The sequence below is a fragment of the Branchiostoma floridae genome, unplaced genomic scaffold (assembly GCF_000003815.2).
Source record: "Branchiostoma floridae strain S238N-H82 unplaced genomic scaffold, Bfl_VNyyK Sc7u5tJ_1499, whole genome shotgun sequence".
NCBI lineage: Eukaryota > Metazoa > Chordata > Leptocardii > Amphioxiformes > Branchiostomatidae > Branchiostoma > Branchiostoma floridae.
This window is the reverse complement of record NW_023365732.1, coordinates 143,505-166,362: the sequence shown is the minus strand read 5'-3', so window position 1 is coordinate 166,362 and position 22,858 is coordinate 143,505. Positions and strand designations below refer to the sequence as shown.

General features: G+C 42.7%; 1 protein-coding gene across 1 annotated transcript; it reads right to left on the bottom strand.

Moving 5' to 3' along the window:
- Positions 1-4,431: 4,431 nt before the first annotated feature.
- On the bottom strand, positions 4,432-22,399 carry LOC118407913. The gene is made up of 9 exons (XM_035808486.1): positions 21,636-22,399; positions 19,722-19,837; positions 19,547-19,597; positions 18,390-18,496; positions 16,462-17,945; positions 7,967-8,186; positions 7,271-7,435; positions 5,438-5,933; positions 4,432-4,642 (listed from the first exon to the last, which is right to left on the bottom strand). Exons 1-9 carry the CDS (start codon positions 22,335-22,337, stop codon positions 4,432-4,434), a joined length of 3,552 nt encoding a protein of 1,183 aa, XP_035664379.1. The 5' UTR covers positions 22,338-22,399.
- Between the last annotated feature and the right edge of the window lie 459 nt (positions 22,400-22,858).

The window sequence follows — 22,858 nt, the reverse complement described above, 5'->3', positions numbered from 1 at the left end:
CTGTGTACAGCAAGCGGTGGACAATGGCAACTGTTCCCTGAACGTTGTTACACCGCGCCAGTGCCGTGTTGTACAGGGCAGTAGCTCTGGTCAAGTCTCTAGTGTCTCTAGTTTCTGTTCCTCTTTTCAGGTACACGTCACCGAGGCTTTTGATCGCTTCTGTTTGTAACATGTTGTTCTCGTTTACTATTCCCTCTACTATTAATTGTGCGTATCCAACCAGCACGGAGTCTGTGTTACCACCGGCAGCCCGTTTCTTGTCGAGGTTTTGAAACTTCAGAGCCACCTTTGCAGGTGTAGTCGTCTCCTTGTCTTCAGTTTGTTGTTCCTCACCCTGTGACCCCTTTGACGTTACCCCTTGTAAAAGTCTCTCCGCGTATTCGTATCGGTGTTCTATACCATCCCCCTGATCCCGATAGCCACACCGGACCATAGCAGCCACGTAAAGCGCCAAGGCCATGTTGAACCTCCCTACATCCTTCTCGAGTCTTCCCTTCTCCAAGTTCACGTCGCCCAGACTTTTGAGAAGCTCCACTTCCGCCAGCCTGTCCTTGTCAGCCACGGCATCCACCAGGGCACTGAGGTAGCCTGTCTCCGCACGTGCTAGTCCGTACCTCCTGCCCTTCGCGTCCGCCTCACGGAGTTTCTCACAGACCCTCAACATGTCGGAATTCGTAAAGGAAGTTCTACTTATATCCACAGGTACCGATGCCCTTGTTAGCTCTATTTGCCTGACTTGAATACAAACACATTGCTCGTGTCAACATTACGTCATTGTCAGTTCAAAGGTTAAAGGTGAAATGCACTAAAAGAAAGCTAAAACATATATCAGGTATCGTGTCTACCTGTATGAATGTACTTAGTTCTTAGACCAGGCCAAAAAATCACCTGTTGTTGCAAGTCTAGTCCTGAAAGTATCTTATTTGCTCCCCCAAAACAAACAGAGTTTTCGCCTACCCTGACAATTGATCACCGTCATGGATATCGCCTTGCTTTGTCCAGCAATGTCTGAGCTCAAAAGAACTGCTTGCTTCCTGTTCACGCCGCAACGAGTTTATCATTCTAAGTCCGTGATTTAGTCACGCTAACCTGTTTGTTTAAATAAGGTCTGGTATTCTGACGTCTTCAGTTTCTGTCATTTACATACAGTAAAGCGAGAAGGTATTAGCTGCATCGGGCGAGGGTGGGGGTTGTGTGAGTAGAGTTACAAACCTGCCATGGGATTCCCCTGTTGTGAAAATACAGAAAATGACGTGGCAGTTTCAGAATGAAGTCAGATATACACTGATATTACATGTAGTATCACATGCATTTGTTTGACCAATTACTGCATTTCGCAGCAGCTGCACCTTACCCATGCCAGTCTTATTTCGTGAAAGATAGTCTTTGACTGAGATCGTAGCCCGGGAACATACCTATTCTGTGCCCCCCGTTCCCGTCCCCATAGATTACCTGATCCAAGGCAATCGAATTTCGATATTTCGGTGGTAACTTCAGGTCACTGAATCCAGTTTAGATTTTGATACAATTAACTGTACAAGTGTCTGTACTTCATTTATTCTACATCCTCATGTCTAGAATACTTATCTAGATATTTTGTCCATAATCATTACTCACTGTTATATCAAATACAGGAATAAAAGACTTATTGGTTGTGATAGTATGTTTTGTCTCTTCAATTATTCTTACATGCCAAAATTTGGATTTTTCTCAACTTCTGTAGCAGTAGTGTGTATTTGTGTCTGATATTGTGTGTGAATATAAATACTTTTCAGTACCAAGAACAGGTCACATTTTCAGCAATTAAGCCTTCATTTGAACGTAAGAATCCCTCAAGCAGTATACGCACGTTTATGCATATATTCACCTAGAAATTCATACTAAAGCTAGAATCATCCGCTGTCAAAGAAGCCTCATTCCATTCTTCAAGTCATGGCTCAAAAGCGTTTCCTAGCAATGTTTATTACAACTGCAACAGTTCGAGGTCACCTACAGGCGTCGGTTTGGTGCAAAGAGTCCTGTGGTCAGACAATGGGAGTCCATCTGTGTTCGGTTAAGTATAGGTGTGTTACTAAATCACTGAGCGCGCACAAGTGATTCGTCTTCCGCAGAACTGTTGTAGTTCTAGTGAGGCCTTTGTTCCAACAACACTGAGATGCTATTGGGGAATGTTTCACTTATATGACCAAAGGTTTCTTTTAGTTTTTGTGTTTCTTACTTTCATCAGCCCAGTTATTCAAACAAAAGCAGGTGAGCTGTTCATAGTTATCAACACTTTTATTCACGCATACACAAACACTCTCTCAAGTATGAACTCATTCATTTGCATTGGTTTGGGCTGAAAGGTACTTTAGATAATAATCTACATGGTGAGATGCATTAGATTGTTTTCCGTGGCCAATTAACAGAAATAAACAGTGTTTTCAATATTTCTGTTAAACCATCTCATTTTGACCTAGTATATCTAAGGACACATCTGTTTCTCACATGAGCAATGAGCCTTGTGAGTCTGATTACATCATTGAGTGGACCACTCCATTTTCATCAGCGGGTGGGGACATGTATATCGTATATAAACAGAAACATTATTGATCATTAACTGCACAAGAATGACGTTTTATCCACAAGATGGCCATCCGGTGTGTTTTGTATAGGAGTTCTGTGAGTAGTTTTGTAGGTGTTTACTCATTCAGGCTACTGAATGAACACAAGACGTGTCAGCTACAGTGTCAGTAGATGAAAATAGAGAAGAATTTGACCAAATAATTTGCCATGGGATTTCAGTATGTCTTTTGCAGTCCATCCAGCACCGGGTGGTCAGTTCACTCATAGACCAGCTAACCCCTACTAGGTTTTTATTCCTAACTTGGCCAAAGCCCCCATCATCATTTACTATTCGGCCAGGCCGGAGTCATGCTGTCGTTTGCTATAGGGATAGGTACTCTTTCGTAATACATGAATAAGACCTTAAAGTCTTGAATAAAGGCATGATTATTTGGCGAAGGGATGTGTTCGTGGAACTCTAGTTACATAGTTGTAATGTCAAGGCGTCACCTCTAACATGGGCGTGCATGCATACAGACAATTCAACTTGCTTAAGGTGGAATCTCACTGGACTTGGGGTACTTACGCAGCACTGCGGTGTTCGTTCACTGTGGCATTGTTGTGAATATAGAAGTATGCATGGGACAACAATGCTACGGATGCTCACGTATCCATTCTACATGAAAAATGTCTACACGTTATAAAGTTTATACACGCACACACACACACACACACACACACACACACACACACACACACAGACAGACAGACACACGCACGCACACGCACACACACACACACACACACATACACACAAACACGCACATTCACACACAAACACACATGCACACACCTCCTATTTACAATCAAATTAATTCTACGTACAAGGGAAAATCACGAAAGATAGGCAGCAACAAGAAGTCAGATAATTTTCATTCTTGTCAATGTTTAATCACCAAGCTGATGTAAAAAGTATGTTGACCACAAAAGAAAACTTTATCTTCCATTTTAGGGAACTACATGGAAGTCAAAATCGTAAGATACGTTTTACATGTAGTAGTTGCACGTGTGGCCACGAACTGTTTATCAACTTTACAGACGGTCGAAGCCGTTCGGTAGCGTAGAGGCACAGAGCTGCCCTGGGACAGTCTGTACCCCCACTGCTGGCCCCGAGATCGGAGTGACAATTCAGGTCGTATCCGCTCTTGATCTTCCCCATCGCCACCCCGCAGGCTATCAGGTTTTTACCGGCCTCCAGTGCTGCACTAGTCGGGAGGTCGTCTTCGAAGTACCCGAGGAAGTTGATGCCGATGGCGACGTCGTTATAGCCGGAAGTGTGAAACATAAATATCCAAAATATCCAAGGCAGCCAACGAACACTACTAACTCACTACTATTCTACGCTCGGTTTGGTTTTATCAGCGTATGTATGCCATAGCTTAGAATCCGATTGCAAAGTACAACTCTAAATGGCAAATTCCTCAGTAGGTTGCTTAGCGGAATGTTGTTTTTAAAAAGAAATACTCCTATCTGGCAATTGCCATTGATAATGAAATTGATTAAACATAAAATGTTTGATTAATGATGATGTATATCCGTACAGGTGTTTTGCTCTCATGTTAATCGATTTGTAGGAACTATAGATAGCTTTTTGTTGAAACGGTCACCTGTGCATAATAATTCCATATTTCATTCTTTTTTAACTTGTTATATCCTTTCTATACTAATGTCTGAGGGAAACAAAACTCACTCATTGTCGCATCCACGGCCCACGTACACGTTTCCGTATCCGTCGATGAGAAAGTTGTAACCAATGTCGTCCCAGCCGTCGTCCATATGGTCCTTTTGGATTTCCATCACTCTGTCCATGTACGCTTCCTTGTCCCTCTACCCTCCCCAGTTGAACAGGTGCGTCCAGTAGATGTCACTGTGGTGAATCACAGCCTTTCGGGTCGGGTGGCTGAGCGGGGTGGTGGACTTTGCCGGGACTGCACCCCAGCCCGCCCTGCTGAAGATAGTCAGCCGGTCACAGGCGGACTGACCCAGGACACAAGCCGGGACAACAACGAGAATCAGGGTCAGGTGGTGTGGAAAGCGCCTGGCGTTACGAAGGAAATACTAGACAAGTCTGGTCCCACTTGGGTAGAAAAATGGAGAGACAAGCTTAGATGTGAGTCCCTTCTGTCTGAATGAAACAGAACCGTCTGTTTACTCACTGGCACTGCGCACACCGTTAGCACAATAATTACATGGTTGGAATGTCAAAGCGTCACCTCTAACATGGGCGTGCCTGCGTACAGACAACTCAACTTGCTGAAGGCGGTATCTCACTATACTTGGGGTACTGGTGCGGCAATGCGGGGTTCGTTCACCGCGGCACTGTTGTGGATATAAAAGTATGCGCGATCCAATCTACATGAAAAATTTCTACACGCAATAAAGTTTGTACCATATGTCATAGCAATGGTGCCATTCTCTTTAGCCTTGAATTGACGGACTGTCAGATAAATCACACAGGCACACACACACACAGACACACGCGCACACACACACACACACACACACACACAAACACACACACACAAGCACACAAGCACACATACATACACACACACACACACACACACATACACATACATAAACGCACATTCTGTTTAAAATCAAATTAATTCTACGTACAAGGAAAATGTGTGTGTGTGCGAAAATAAAGAGACACCATTGCTATGACATATGGTAATGCTTTATTGCCTGTAGAAATTTTTCATGTGGAATGGTTACCGGGGCATTTATAGCATACATTGTTGTGTTTCTCTTACTTTTATATTATCTGACCAAGTATTTTCTGGCATACATGGTATAAGACTAGACAGTAAACATATAAGCCAAAACGAGCAAGAAGGCGAATGTGTTACTCAAAGCTGTGCGGTCCGGAGAGCCGGAGACACCTGTAAAGTCGTCCCACCCCGGCTCTGTAGGGTCCGGGTCTGTCAGCTGCAGGCCTCGCCCGAACAGTACAGGCGGTTCGGGAGGATAGCTTTGTAGCGATAAAGAGAATATGTTGCCACCTTTGACTTGTACATCGGCAACAATAGTGGGGATATACGCTAAAGGCTCTTCAGCCCGAAGGAGAATTTGGTTAGCTGACTCAGTAGGAAGAACTAGACCATGTCCGATCAGACCAAGACTGAAGTATAACTTGTTGTCGGTCGTGTTCAGGGTTATCGTCATGTTGCCTGTCGCGTGGTTGCCGTAGACACCCTCGTAGTCACGTTTGTCTCGCGGGAAGTTGGGCGAGATTTTAGGGACGGCTGTGCGCCCGGTCTGTCGTGACTTCCACCAAGGTGCAGGATACGTGCAGGCTGTGGTAGAATTCAGCCAGTGGTCCTTTCCTATCAATGAGCAAAGAGGTTAGTGCCATAAAACATTTTTTTCTGCCTTGTCTCGGTAGATCCAAGGCCAGATTGATATGATTATGTGACAATCGTGCGCATCAATTTTTAGCCGTTTCAGAAAAGAAAAGAAAAGGTTTTCAACCATACTGTAAACCGTGCAAAGCAGCTTCAAAATAAACAGATATATGCTGTGGATTGCAAAAGCAAAATATTGGAAAACATGATAATCATGATTTATTGCAAGTTCATGCCCGAGGGCTAATTGCAGGTACAAACAACACATATAGTAAGGAAAGTACAAAAGTGCTGAGAACTACATTCTACGACTATGTTGTGCTACTTAGGTCTACATTATACTAGTTTTGTTGGGTTTGATTTCTTCTTTTTAGGCAGTGGAAGACGAATTTACCCACTTCTTCTATAATATGTTAGTTATTTGATTTTAATAATAGAATTGATTTCTCATTGTCTGGGATAGTTGGAAAGTAAGCGTGTATGTTGGATACACTCATAAATAGTTGGTTTCTTATATCATCATAAAAAGAACAATTAGAGATAAAATGACTCTCGTCTTCCACAGCATTTGAGGAGCAATATTTACAAATCCTCTCAGACACAGGTAGTTTCATATATCTCCCCTTTTCTATTTCCAGGGGGTGGGCACTAATTCTAATCTTACAGGTAGCGGAACGCTGTTCAAAATCACAAAGTTCGAGATATTTCTCCATACAATATTCGGTTTTACATTTTCTATATATATCTAAGCTTGCCAGTATCGGTAGACAGATTATGGAAGAAAGTTTGAATATACATGTCTGAAAACCTTGTCCTTAATAGTTTACATATATGTTGAGGATCATAGTCATAGATATGTATGTCATAGACCATTCCAAGGTTAAAGAAGATGTGAAAGAACAAGAATGAATATCTAATGTGTGTGTTCAGTCATATGTTCAACCTTCCTGACCACTTATATTTCATAATAAAGGCAACCTTTTTTTGTCAAACTTTTATTCTTGTTCGCACGCTCGCATCAGTTTTTCATTGAATTTCCAGAGGATGTCATCCATATACCCAGCTATGGGACGGATTATTTTTTCTACCAACGAGAAAAAAATCTTGAAATAGTTGAACTGTAATTTCTAACACAAAAATTGGACTCACCCAAACTTTCGACTGCACAGCATCAGTCTTTGTCAAGAAATGAACAATCCACTGCTGTCGTGACGTCACGTTATGCAGATAGATTTTTGTGTTGGAAATTACAGTTCAACTATTTCAAGAATGATTTCTACCAACACAGATGAACTTTCAAGTTGAGAAAAAAATTGCACCTGTCAGAATATCTGCGACCTGGTAGTGGATGGCGTCATGGATGTCATTGGCCGCTGTGGTTGGACCGTTCATGGAGGTGAAGACGCCCCCTGACGCGGAAGGATACAGGGACAGTATAGATGTGAAGCCTACCATAGATCCACGATGATAAACCCGTCTGTAGCCTGCAAAGAACATACAAGATTTAGAAGATGCCATACATGCATCCGTTCAATACTTCTAGTTTTTTAATCATATTTCAACCATACCACAGGTACGGGTTGAAATATCTTGCTATTTTTCTATATTTCAATCCATACACAATATGCCAAAAAGCAGTTACTCAAGCAACTGGATATGATTTTAGAAACGGTCAGAAATTAAAAATAGCATCCACTATCTTTCGTCAGTGACACATTCGTGGATTTATTTGAGAAAAAATGCACAATATTTTTTATTCAAGATTTCTTTAGAAACCGCAGTAAAACCCTCCAATACAAGTTTAAATTCACACTATATACTCTTAAAGCAGAGGTTCGGCATCGTCTGTTTTTCGACGTGTTTTGTCGTCCCGCGGAAATGAATAAAACAGGAAAAATTAGAAAGCCGGACAGAAATGCCTAAAGCAAGTAAAACCTCTGCTTGGAAAGTAGCCTCATTACATGGGACGATAAGAACTTAACCAACATGATTCACAGCACTAATGCTTCGGTCACCATTGCTTCGGTGCTCGTCGAGGGTGCCATTCTGACACAAATTTGTCCCGATGGTGTTTTGTGGGCCAGGAGGTCTCGTATGGTTGCTTCTTCGGTACGGAACTGGTCCCTGAATGGCCGCTAACAGGGCTGAGGTGAAGGACTTGGAGATGGAGCCGACTCCGAAGAGAGTCCTGTTGTCCACAGCTTGTCCCGTCTGCAGGTCCCTTTGGCCGTAACCCTAGGCGAAAATGGCATGACCGTACTTGACCACGGACACGGTCAGTCCGACTACAGGCCTGGACTCACATGTCATCAGGTTCTCGATGAAAATGTCGAGATCCTGTAGCCTCTGCTGTAGATCTGGGCTGGTCATGGTTGAGACCTGTCCGACTATCATACAGCAAACCACAAGGAGCACATTCACGAGAGCTCCCATCTTACGCTACTGTAGACCTATGAGTATAAGCTATCACCTTGGAACAAACAGTCTGTGTTTGTTGGGTCACGAGTTTATGACTCATTGTGCCCTTATGGGTATGCCTTTGTGGACTATGTAACAGCTTTGGACTCTCATGTTTCCCATGGGGCCGTGCACATGCTGGTTAGGAGAGCATAACTATGGACAAGAGTTAAAGGACTTACGTCTTGGTACAGGTTTCATAACATAGCAGCTTAAATCTAAGGGCACAACCCGCCGTACGTGCAAATACGTGCTGTCTACGTGCCTAAACGTGGGCAATCTTTTGGGATCCGTAAGTGGTAGGTACCGCCTCCGTACGAACTGGTAGGCAATCCGACGGATTTTGGTTACGCAGACACGCCGTAGAACTGTACGTGCAGGCAAAACTTTGTGTTGCCGCGTTGACGTATTCCCTCACTGCTCTTGCCAGTCGTTCCCCACCGTTTCAGAAATACGTGGCAGACGTGGCCTCCCAAAAAACGTACGGACAAATTGCACGTACGACGGGTTGTGCCCTTAGCTTAAGTGACTGACATTTTGGTTTGACGTAAGTGTCCTCTATCTGCGGCCGTGTCCCTTCCCCCGCTGAGGTGGAACTTCGTGTACCGGGCCATGTCCAAGGCGTTGGATACTAGTACTATTTCCCTTGCCGAATGATGTAACTTCAGAGGCCTAAATCTGCGAAAACAGAGTGCCCCCCCCTCCCCCGCTGATGTCGAAGTTCATGTACTTCAAATATATGATAGAAGGTCTCACTCCTATGCAACCAGGCACAATACAAGTATATCATGATCATTGCAGCTTCCCTAAGTCAGACTCGAATCCGGCCGTAGAAAACAGAGGTACATTTGCTTGTAATCAGCTACCAGCTTTCTAGTAATTTCTACGGCATTCCAACATTATTCGAAACATTCTTATCTCATTCGATGGAGAACGGAAAAGGGCAAGCCACTTCTAATCCTGTCAGAATGTGGCCCAAAGAATATCTGCCATGCAGTGAAAATGTATATATTGCACTACGAATTCCCAGGAATAGAAAAGAATTTTCATTCTGACGGCATTTTGGCTCATTCCTTCTCGTGTGAAGGGAGTCCATTTGGAATTCCCACCCGAATGGCCTCGAATGTGGCACGAATTTTGCAAATACTTCATTCCGGCTGGTTCTGCTTGATTCATGCTAATTCGGTTTCAGTGTGAAGGTCCTATTAGAGTGACCACGACTGACCGCTCTTTGAGGACACTAAAAACATCAATTCTGACCTCTGATTATACGATATACTACTTGGCACTGATAACGACTATGAGAGTTGGTATGATTTTGATTTGTATGATGGACTTGTCTTCATCAGGTATATACATTGTATTGCATTGTGCGTAGACTCTTGTGTATACGTGTACCCAGGGCCTTCATGGAAAGTATGGCTTATCAATTGAGATAATTAAGAATACAGAAATAAATAAATCATATAAATATGTACCTGGTCATGTCCAAGGCGCTGGGCACCAAATGCAATACTCCGTACAGAAGTAACAATCCTTTATTAGTATCACTACATAGCATATTAGCATCACTTGCAAAATTATGAAATGTGATGAAATATAAATATTTGGATTGTTCCCTGGTGTTCGCTGATATGTAAGCTTGAATTCAGTCATTGTCTTGTGGCCGCGTGCACAATCACATTTATGATCACTTATCGTTGCAATTCTAATAAATCAAATCACATCACAATTATAATCAATATATAATATTCATACCTATGCTTTGTATGGCACTGTTACTGTATATTTCTTACCCGGAGAATCTAACCAAATAAAACGAACACTCAAATTATGGCTATAAACCAGCTGTATTTACTAAAAAAAAAACACGGTCATTACTGGCTAACGGAGGCCATACGTATTTACTATAAACTAAACGTTTTCATAATTATTGTTGTCGGTACCTCTGTTACACATTAGTCAAATCTTGTCAGTACAATGTTTTACTTGATGTGATTATATGGATGGCATCCTCTGGGAACTCCAAAACTGATGCGAGCGAGTGAATGAAAAGTGTTATATCTACAGTGTTCTGTTTTTGAGGGGCCGATGATGTAGATAAACTACTCGAGTACAGCACCGCCGTGCATTGTCTTGTATCCATGTTGATTCGATTTTTTAAACGACATCAATGTCCATCAATTTTCGTCCGTTTAAAAACAAACACTTTCTCGACCATACTGTAAAACGTACATACACAATGTATTACAATTTGAAGTAACAATCCGTAAAAAAACTATGTCTTCTTGATATCCGGATGTGGGACTTAGTGCACCAGTAGACGAGACGGTGGAGAAGGAAGTCCACACCCCTCCTTCACCTTAAAAAGTCACGTGCAGGCCAGGCAGATGGCGCGTAACTGTCTGCCTACCATTGTCTTCCGAGACAGATGGATGCCAACAACAAAACAACAACAACAATAACATTTTTATATTTCCCTTTCAAATGCTATGAGGTATTTTACTTTTAAAGTGTGACGTAATCTTGGGCACCGTAGGATCATTTGATAGGCCCACGTTTGTTACAACATCTTCTAATAAGAGACAACCAAATATATATATAAAATGTATACCGCCTAATGAGCAAAAATTATTATCTTAAGTTTTTACATCCAGTCCTTTTAGTGGCTGATCATTCTTACCATCTTCGTTATCATTTGAATTTCAGACATAGTATGTTATAACATTCCTTTTTGCGCACGCTCGCATCAGTTTTTGGGTAACCACAGAATGTCATCCATGAAATGAAATCAGTGTGGTCTCAAATCATGGTGTCACATTTCAATAAAAAAATCAGAATCTACACATTGCAATTAGCTACCCAGGAGATTTCATCCACATGTGTTTTACAACATTGCTGTACATAGCGAAAACTGGCTCTGGACAACACCGTGATAAAAGCCATTGGTTAATATTAAAGGGCTCCACTGCAAAGCAGTGCAATAGCACTGAGTTGGACAACCCTAGGTAAAGATGACAGAAATGAATAAATAAATAAAAAGACATGATCATATTACATAATCATATTACACAATATATAATTGCTTTTTGATTATCTCGACATCTATACAATAGCTTGGATTTTCCATATATATTGCAAGGTTAAAATCAATCTTGACTTGTCATCCATAAAATCACATCAGTGTGGTCTTGTATTATAAATTTATGGTCACCTTTTAGACAAAATCAAAATATACACATTGCAACACGCTAGTAAAATATTTCTTTAATGTGTAATCTATAGCATACATACAGATTTAGGACAATGTCTCTGGACAGTCATTTATTAGCCAAATAGTCTAAATAATGACCACTTGACAATACCATTATGCAGGGGAGTAGACTCTTTTTGTCAACATTAATGGCACGTTTCTTCGTTGAATGAAAATGTCTTTACATAACCTATTATTCTGTGCGAAATACCGCATCAGTGACAAGCGAACTTTGAGCAGGACAGAAAATATAATTCGCGCCATCCCCATTGTAAGTGAAATCCCCCACTCACAAGCTATACTTTTCATTTTGATATTTGTGAGACATATGTCATTAGTTCACCCATAATCATAGGCAGCAAGTGGGTAAAATGTACAAATACATAATACTGAAAAATACATCAAACCCACGCGTCTTTCACGGCAATAACAATATATATGGTTACATCACCTTAAAGCTGAATGGGAATCTTTACGGCTTATACCCACTTCTACCCTAAACTAGGATATCAATAAGTTCTCTGCCTCACCCAGACATAAAGTGCACAACTCGAACTTTCGGGGCATCATCATCAACAAATTTCAGTAACGATTCGAGCGAACCACCGAACGCGTTCCAGAGCGCACTTTGGTTCGTCGGAGAGTTGGATAAAATGGCGGACAACTCCAGCGGCGGAGGGAAGTGCGCATATTTCAAGACGTCCTCACGGCACAGCAAAGCTGTATTAATACGTTGTGAATATTGCTGTGCAGTGTAATAAGGTAAACTCAACTCATGATGTATAAAAATGACCGAAAACAGTGACTTTATTTTTTACATTATATCCCTTTAAAGTGATACATTGTAGAAAATAAAGTCATTGTATTTGGTCATTTAAGTTAGGTGACGACAACAGATATGTGTAAAATGTACATTTTCCGCACTCAATTCCCAATAATTTGAAATCAAGAGCAGTATTAAAATTCCAAAAAACAAACAAAAATCTCTGGAAAACCATTGCAGTTATTTTGAGCCGTCAGGTGGACTCCTCTTGGTTGCAGTCTTATACGATGTTTGCACGCATGTTATGCCGCAGGGAGAAATTGGTGCCGGTGTAAACAACCCTTATAAGGCTAGGTCACAAACACTAACGCTAATAGCTTTGTTACATGTCAACGGTCCCCAACAAAGTGACAGAGATATAACTGTTAAGAATATTGTTTATATATGTGAAACACTATTTTGTTTTGTTGTGTTTGATGCAAGGCACTAGAGGGGAAAGGGTCCGACAGCACTGGTTCATGCGATGACCGCAGATGATCCTAAACAGATCATGGGTTCGAATTCGGTTCGAATTACGTAAGGTCGAACATCGTCGAACAAAGTTCGAATTCGACTAGATAAGGGAGGTTTTAGCCCGAATTTGAACAATTTGAATTGTGTTTATACTCCACAACAAAATAAAAATCCAGCAAAGAAAAAAAAGCTGCATTGAACCACAGAACAGCAATACCAGCCCTTTGTAATAGCCTCGGCTAGTTGGGCGGCCTTGGCTGACTGGTATTTCAACCAAACAAATTAATAAATAAACCACAGAACACGGTGTATCAAAAGAGACAACGAGTCTTTATTTGCAGCAGGCACATGTAGGTTGTATTGTTCATCTTGGCAAACTCAGCTGAAGTAACCGATATCTAATATATAGACAGGAACGATCAAAGAAGTACACTATTAGAAAATATGGTTCCGAGGACTGTGAATGATATATGACTGTGATAAGAATAAGTTAAAGGGCAGTCTCAACATACATGGTTTGGCAATCGAACTGACCTCAACTCCTCTCCCATTAATTTCTCTCATCGTTCTGGATAGAACGTCAAACTCTTTGAATTTGCCTGAGAAATACTCGCTGGCCGTCGACAGACTTTCGTACAACTGTGCAAGCATAACACCCCCTCGCCGATTGTAAACTAGTACCTATCCACAAATAATGCCCTCCTTTGATGCTGACGCATTTTCATGGTGCGTTCGTCGTATCATATTATACAAGCAGAGGTTAGGCTCCGGCTGTTTTGACGTACATGTATTTTAGGCGTTTTTATCGGGCTTTCTATTTTTCACTGTTCTCTTTTCGACCTCAAGACATCAAGAAAACATTATAGAATAGAAATTCCCATAAAAACTACTAAAAACGTTTAAATAACAGCCGGAGACTAACCTCTGCTTGGACAGTAGTCATATCATTCAAATACATCATGACATGTGATAATCCCTGCATGGCAGATATAGGAAAATATCTCAAAGAATGAGTAGAAATCAGAAATTCCTTCAATGATTGTAAAAGCCTCCAATGATTGTAAGAAAACTTACCCCATACTACAACTCCTGTATTAGTTAGATAAACCTTAAGTTAAGCTATAGAACTGTAGTTTTGTAGATGCCATACTTTGTACTTTGTACAATTGTTGTGCAATAAAGTTATATATATCATGGTCATATTGCAAGATTTCGAATTCGCGGCAAAGCAAGACGAATGTGTAGAAGCACCATTTACTACAAAATCAACGCGTTTTGGCAAGTTTTACAACAAACAGACATATGCTGGCCCTTTGGGTCGGCAATTTCCGGACCTGACTGGAGCCTCCGAGGAGGTGATTTGTTTTTAGAACAGGTGAAAACTAATGCGCGCGCGGATGTCATCCATAAAATCAAGACAGTGTGGCCTAATTGCAGAGGTCATTTACAGCTGCTATTATCTGAGGCTATAATAACTGTTGCATTTTTTCCATTAGTTGGAGATAGTGAATGGCCTTTCTGTAATCACCGAGCTCTCTCCAGGCGACGCACAAATTGGTAAGCGATTTTACAATGTCAGGATGTGCGGTGTTCTTACCATGGATACTCCGCCTCATCTCTAGTGCCTGATCAAAATAGCTGACCGCCTTTCTGTGATCACCAAGGTTTCCCCAGGTGTTACCCATGTTGTTAAGTGAGCAGGCGATGTCAGGATGTGCATTGTCCTCACCATAGATACCCCTCGTCATGTCTAATGCCTGTTCATGATAGCTGATCGCCTTTCTGTGATCCCCAAGGTTACTCCAGGTGGTACCCAAGTTGTTGAGTGAGGCGGCGATGGCAGAATGTGCGGTGTCCTTACCATAGATACTCCGCGTCATCTCTAGGGACTGTTCATGATAGTTAACCGCTTTTCTGTGATCCCCGATGTTTCCCCAGGCGGTACCCAAGTTGTTAAGTGAGCTGGCTATGTTAGGATGTGCATTATCCTTACCATAGATACTCCTCATCATCTGTAGTGCCTGTTCATAATAGCTGATCGCCTTTCTGTGATCCCCGAGGTCACTCCAGGTGAAACCCAAGTTGTTAAGCGAAGCGGCGATGCCAGGATGTGCGGTGTCCTCACCAAAGATACTCCGATTCATCTCTAGTGCCTGATCAAAATAGCTGATCGCCTTTCTGTGATCACCAAGGTTTCCCCAGGCGTTACCCATGTTGTTAAGTGAGTCGGCGATGTCAGGATGTGCGGTGTTCTTACCATAGATACTCCGCCTCATCTCTAGTGCCTGATCAAAATAACTGACCGACTTTCTGTGATCCCCGAGGTTATTCCAGGCGTTACCCAAGTTGTTAAGTGTGGCGGCGATGTCAGAATGTGCAGTGTCCTCACCATAGATACTCAGCTTCATCTGTAGGGACTGTTCATAAAAGCTGACCGCCTTTCTGTTATCACCAAGGTTACTCCAGGTGGCACCCAAGTTGTTAAGTGAATCGGCGATGTTAGGATGTGCGGTGTCCTCACCATAGATACTCCGCCTCATCTGTAATGACTGTTCATAATAGCTGATCGCCTTTCCATAATCCCCAAGGTTACTACAGGCGTTACCCATGTTGTTAAGTAAGATAGCGATGCCAGGATGAGCGATGTCCTCACCATAGATTCTCTGCGTGATCTGTAGTGACTGTTTATAGTAGCTAACCGCCTTTGTATAATCCCCGAGGTTAAACCAGGCGGCACCCAAGTTGGTAAGTGACTCGAAGATGACAGGATGTGCAGTCTCCTCACCATAGATACTCCGCCTCATCTGTAGTGTCTGTTCAAAATAGCAGAGCGCCTTTCTGTAATCCCCAAGGTTTTTCCAGGCAGTACCCATGTTGTTAAGTGAGCCGGCGATGTCAGGATGTGTGGTGTCCTCACCATAGATACTCCGCTTCATCTGTAGTGATTGTTCATAATAGCTGATCGCCTTTCTGTAATCCCCGAGGACTCTCCAGGCTTCACCCAAGTTGTTAAGTGAGGCGGCGATGTGAGGATGTGCGGTGTCCTCACCATAGATACTCCGCTTCATCTGTAGTGATTTTTCATAATAGCTGATCGCCTTTCTGTTATCCCCAAGGTTACTCCAGGCTCCACCCAAGTTGTTAAGTGAGCCGGCGATGTCAGGATGTGCATTGTCATCACCATAGACACTCCTCATCATCTGTAGGGACTGTTCATAATAGCTGATCGCCTTTCTGTGATCCCCGAGGTTTCTCCAGGCTTCACCCAAGTTGTTAAGTGAATCGGCAATGTTAGGATGTGCAGTGCCCTCACCATACATACTCCACCTCATCTGTAGTGACTGTTCATAATAACGTACAGCCTTTTTGTGATCACCAAGGGTCATCAAAGCAAAAGCCAAGTCGTCAAGTGAGGCTGCAACATCCCTGTGTGCAGTGTTTTCACCATATTTCGATACATAATTGTGTAGCGTTTGTTCTGAGCATTTCTTGAGATTTTCAAAGTCACACAGACTTTTATATACCTTTGCTTTCAGCTCTGAAGAATTGTCAAAGAAAATTGGTGGTTCTATTAGCGACCGAGTGTCGGTCAACTGTGATAAAAAGTGCTTCAGGGGTCTTTCTGTATAGTAATATCTCATGAGTTGTTTTGGATTTGAGATGTAAAACACTTTCTGCAATTTCTCTTCAATACCCGTAACGGTCGACATTGACCATAAGACTGACATGTTTTCTACCTGACCACGATTGCTCATGTATGTCCGCAGCCTCAGTTCTGCTGATATACTGACTAGCACCATCAGGTGGTGTAAGTTCTCACTATCGATGACTCCACTGTTTCTTAGCTGCTGGATAGTTTCCCAGATTGTAGTCGGTTGTATGTTATGAAGTAGTGCCAAAAAGGACACTGCAAGGCTTGAAAACCGATATATTTCTGTCTTAACATTCCGCAGTTCGGCTGTGAGAGCCTGAGTTTGAAAAGTCGATATATTTTCACCCAGTAAATTGTTTGCCATGACTCGAGAAAAACTCCTATTATTGTTTTGAAGTTGCTGAGCCCATAACGACCTGTACTCATCTACCAATCCCTGGTCTCCTGTGATAAAAGACACATTTCCCAGTATACTAGCAAGATGGTAGCCTTTCTTTAAATGGAGAGTAAGGTCTTCTTTCAGAACGTTGGTCATATTGCTTGGTGTGCGGATGAGTTCGCTTGTTCCCCGGCTGTTTCTACCCCTGCCCAAGGGAGTCTTGCATGCATGTGGCATGGCTCCATCGAACGCAAAACCGCGCGGTGTTACTGAGTCATAGAACCAGTTGTGCAGCGGGTCGTCTGAGTAGAAATCATTAAGAGACTTAATCGCCATGGCAGGGAGGATGGTCTCACCTAAATTTATCACCTTCAGATGCAGATAATGTGTGAGGTTACGGAAATAACTAACATTTTCTTCAGTTTCCTTATCTACCAAAAGGGCAAACTCCAGATCAGAGTAGGGTGTTACCAATCCTGTGGCTTGTGAACCCAAACCTATCATGGCGTACTTACAGGGAGGGGGGCGCATTACCCCCATGCATTCATCTACAAGGCCAGCTATGAACACTTCACGCTGATGAACTAGTGTCTGACACAATGCTTTGATTGCTTCCACTCTCTTAATCTCGACATCTTTTATCTTTGGGTCCTCGTCATCAAGGCTATAAGGATCTACTTCTTGTTCAATTCTTGCGATCTCTTCTTGTACATAGCCCCTATCCGCCTTCAACATCAATTTGTGTTTCTCTGTATCATCACTGTCTACCTTCTGTTCGATCTTTAGGACTTCCTTAACAAATGCATGAGTTATTTCCTTCATTGCTTCCTCAATATCTTCTCTACTCGATCTTACCAGTGCTGCATTACAGAGTGCTGCAGCTTTGGTGAAGTCGCCTCCGTCCTTTGACTGGATTCCTCTCTTGAGATAGACTTTGCCTAACATGTACAGGGTCTCTACCTCTTCCATGTGTTGACCTGTAAGTTACACATCATCAGTCGTATGCTTTTACTTCTTCGTAGTGATTTTATATCTGCTGTGTGCATTGTTAAGTAACTCTACTTCAGGCCTTCTAGACCCACTAGAATGGCTCCCAGTAGCTGAACTGCACAAAAAGGGCAAAGCTACTCTCGTCTACAAGGCCCTGAACGGTTTGACCCCTCCCTACATCACTGCAATGTTCACACAGCTATCACATGTTCACACACACACAATACCCGCCTCAGGGCACAAGGCGGTCTTCAGTTGCCCAAGACTAAACTGGAATACAGAAGATGAGCCTTTCCATTCTCTGGGGCGGCACTGTGGAACTCACTGCGGTGAACATAGTTCGGTGTGTCGAAAAGAATCAATAAGGATTACGGTCTATTTACAAGCATTTACTTTAAAACTCTTTGAACCAGGTTCATAATTAGACTCACCTTGGATATGAACAGACTTGAGCGCAGCTGCAAAACTTTGTTCTGCCTTGTCCAGGTCTCCAGTCTGCAGGGCCCTGCAGCCATCCTGTAGATGTTCTTCGTATACACTGTGAATATGTCGTCATAAGATAAAACTATTACGAAATCTATCATTCGAATCGTATTTAACTTTTAGAAAAGCGCATCTTGGATACAAGTGAAGTTTTAGTAACCATGGATGTCAAATGTAATAACACAAATTTTTGAATTGAATCTATTGGCACATATGGTATCTATCTATGTTGCCCTCTTTCTCAGCTACATCGGTCACATGTTTGAAATTCCTATGACGAAAGAAAATATTCACTTTCAAAATTTCAAATACCACGCGGTTCCTTAAAAACTGATAGGGGGCCCAAAGATATACCATTTATTCATAAACCCAAGAGGCATCTACCATGAAGGGGCATCTCCAGAGAACGGAATAAGGAACCGGAAGTTTTGCTGCAGTACAGCAAGCCACCGAAAGGTCCGCAATCAACATACACTTTGTTTTTGCCCACACCTACCCAAATACCGAATATCATAAAGCTTCTTGAGTTGTCTGCGTACATGTATATTTTCATTAGCATACATGTATGTTAGGTTCATCTCTTCAGTTTTGAACGAATTAAAATGCAGAGAATTTACATTTAAGAGTCATTTTAAACTAGCCTGGAATCCAGCCGTGTTGTGCTTGGGTCGCTCCCCAGAGGTACGCTGCCAACACGTCTGGCTTTCGTTAGCATTGGAACGATCGGCATTTGAATATTCGCAGAGATTTTATGCGGGATTTTTTATTGGATGTTGGAACACACAAAATCATGTTTACAGTTCGTAATCGAACGGAACACTACTTCTATCTTTCCCGCGAACTTTTCGTCTGCATGACCTCTGTATCACAACAGATCACGTGAGATCAAATGGTACCTCGCTATTGGTGTTCTTCTCTCAGAGGTCATCCAATCAGCAAAGAGAAATAAATATGAATATTCATGAGTCTGCTCATTAGTGACGTCCAATGCTAACGAATGCCAGACGTGTTGGCAGAAGCAGAGCGACCAAAGCACAACACGGCTGGATTCCAGGCTAATTTTAAACACTTGCGAAAACAAAACAAAAAACTTGGTGGCACTAACATGTCATCGTTGACTCCTGTCGAGGTTTCAACTGTTTGTACTTCCGGGATACTGAAAAGGAATAACAAAATGTCTATTTTATCATTTTACAATACACAGAAATTTGTATGCCTTATAGGGTAGTCCAAGTCAACAATAAAGAACCAACATCCCCTATACTATTCCCTGTACCTACCTGTGTGGACGGCGCATTCGGTCATTAGTGTTGTCACTTGAGATTGCAGTTGAGAAGGGAGAGGTGTGATCCTTTCGTTTTTGCACGTCTTGTTGTCGTTCTGTTTGAGATGACTTCTACAAAAACAAATGGAGACCAAGGAATGATTAACAGGTGGGCAATCATGCGTGTTATCTAATGCATAGTTAAAACTTTGATGAATGGTCAACTGTAATATAAATTTCCTCACGTCATTGGAGGAAGGCCAACCTAACAAAAAGTGTATGTTGTAAATATGGTGACTGGTTGTTTATTGGGGCATCATTGACTACATGGGCCCAATATAATAGAGCAAATGTCATCATTAAGCCGTCATCATCCTCTACGAACAGACCAAACACTGTGAAAATATATTCACGACTTCTGGAACTATCCTTTCCTCAAAGATACAGAACACACTCACCCCATATCATAGCAGAAGCAAACAAACGAGAGTTCGGAGAGCTCATACCTCCATGAAATATTCTGATTATACAAATGACTTTTATATATTATTATCATATCTGCATAATTCATGCTTCCTGTCACAGCCACAAAGGCCTGTCACTGCCACTAGCAGCAGCTAGGTACTCATTCACACCTGAGTTAAGTGGGGAAAGTCGTGTAAAGTGCCTTTCCCAAGGGCACAAGATCGGTGACACGGCATCCGGATTTGAACTCAGTACCTCTTGGGCCTGAGACCAACGCGCTGCCGATTGCGCCACGCGGTCCCACTTCTCAGGCAGACATGCTACTCCTGTGGCAGTGAAGGACACTTTGCCAAGGATTGCGCGGAGCACAAAAACCGCAAGATAGTTCTTTTGTCTCGTTTCATTATTAGATGGCGGCGAGATAATTTTTGAACAGGGTTCTGAGAACCCACGAGTGCATGGCAGGCTACGTTTGCACATTGCGAAGTGGCGAGCCATTGAAAGTCCCCCATTTGTCCTAGGGGCATGTTCGGGCATGACGCACCCGCCATGACACACGAGTCAGCAGATCAGGGGTAGGAGGAAGCCCTTGCATCCTTGGTCGGATGTCTTCCTAGGAGACGGAAACTCCAAATAACAAACCTGCATCTGCTGGGGCCGTTTTACACGTTGCATACAGTTGACTCTGCATGACTTAGTGCGACAGTAGACGAGAGGATGGAGGAGGAAGTCCACACCCCTCCTTCACCTTAAAAACCCAATTGTAGGCCAGGCAGACGGGTCGCCTTAAACCCACCCTGTCTGCCTACCATTGTCTTCCGAGACAGACAGAGGCCAACAGCCAACACATTTTTGCTTGCTTGTGTACACCTTTAACTAACTTACACAGGTCACAATGTTGATAATCGAATCATTTACCACATGTACTAAGAAGAATTAGGACACTTTCACATTAATTATGCAAACTGTGGACTTTTTGGTATCTTCCGCCTGTCACAAACTACATATGTTACATGTATTTGAGTCCAATATTAGAAAACACTAAATATCGATTTTCCTCATTTAGTGTGCAAATTAAGTCCAAATTTGCATAATTTGTACTTCATTATGTACATCTGTACCACAGATACCTGCATGCTAAATATCATGGAAATCCATTGTTCCTATGTTCCGTTATGCTCCTTTGAAGATTTTTACGGGTAGCCAAAAGTAGGCCTCCTGTAACCCGACACTCTGTCGAACGCGCATAGCAACGGGAAAGAATACCCTAGCAACCGACCGCCGTGCCCCTACCCACATACTAAATATCGTTGTAGTCCATCAAGTGGTTCTAATGTCCTGATCTAATTCTAATGACCAAACATATCCGGAAACACACACATACAAACACACAAGCCAAAAACTATACATCCATTTTTCATGGAGGTAACAAGATGCATAGATTGTCTTTATCGCTAACACTCACCTTTATGCTTTTTGTGGTGATGTCCTGTCTGATTTTTGCTGTGTACAGCAAGCGGTGGACAATGGCAACTGTTCCCTGAACGTTGTTACACCGCGTCAGTGCCGTGTTGTACAGAGCAGTAGCTCTGGTCAAGTTTCTAGTGTCTCTAGTTTCTGTTCCTCTTTTCAGGTACACGTCACCGAGGCTTTTGATCGCTTCTGTTTCTAACATGTTGTTCTCGTTTACTATTCCCTCTACTATTAATTGTGCGTATCCAACCAGCATGGAGTCTGTGTTACCACCGGCAGCCCGTTTCTTGTCGAGGTTTTGAAACTTCAGAGCCACCTTTGCAGGTGTAGTCGTCTCCTTGTCTTCAGTTTGTGGTTCCTGACCCTGTGACCCCTTTGACGTCACCCCTTGTAAAAGTCTCTCCGCGTATTCGTATCGGTGTTCTATACCATCCCCCTGATCCCGATAGCCACACCGGACCATAGCAGCCACGTAAAGCGCCAAGGCCATGTTGAACCTCCCTACATCCTTCTCGAGTCTTCCCTTCTCCAAGTTCACGTCGCCCAGACTTTTGAGAAGCTCCACTTCCGCCAGCCTGTCCTTGTCAGCCACGGCGTCCACCAGGGCACGGAGGTAGCCTGTCTCCGCACGGGCTAGTCCGTACCTCCTGCCCTTCGCGTCCGCCTCACGGAGTTTCTCACAGACCCTCAACATGGCGGAATTCGTACAGGAAGTTCTACTTATATCCACAGGTACCGAAGTCCTTGTTAGCTCTATATGCCTGACTTGAATACAAACACATAATGCTCGTGTCAACATTACGTCATTGTCAGTTCAAAGGTTAAAGGTGAAATGCACTATTAGAAAGCTAAACAATATCAGGTATCGTGTCTACCTGCATAAATGTACTTTAATAGTGCTTAGACCAGGCCAAAAAATCACCCGTTGTTGCAAGTCTAGTCCTGAAAGAATCATATTTGCTCCCCCAAAACAAACAGAGTTTTCGCGTACCCTGACAATTGCAATAGATCACAGTCATGGGCAATTGCTTTGTCCAGCAATGTCTGAGCTCAAAAGAACTATTTACTTCCTGTTCACGCCGCAACGAGTTTATCATTCCAAGGCAGTGACGTAGTCAAGCTAACCTGTTTGTCTAAGTAAGGTCTGGTGTTCTGACGTCTTCAGTCTCTGTCATTTACATACAGTAAAGCGAGAGGTATTAGCTGCATCGGGTG

Coding starts and splice junctions, on each gene's coding strand:
- LOC118407913 (XM_035808486.1), bottom strand. CDS start 22,337: ATGTTGAGGGTCTGTGAGAAACTCCGTGAGGCGGACGCGAAGGGCAGG. Junction 19,598..19,721: donor CGAATGCGCCGTCCACACAG/GTAGGTACAGGG, acceptor ATTCCTTTTCAG/TATCCCGGAAGTACAAACAG. Junction 5,934..7,270: donor GGTCGCAGATATTCTGACAG/GTGCAATTTTTT, acceptor GCTCATTGATAG/GAAAGGACCACTGGCTGAAT.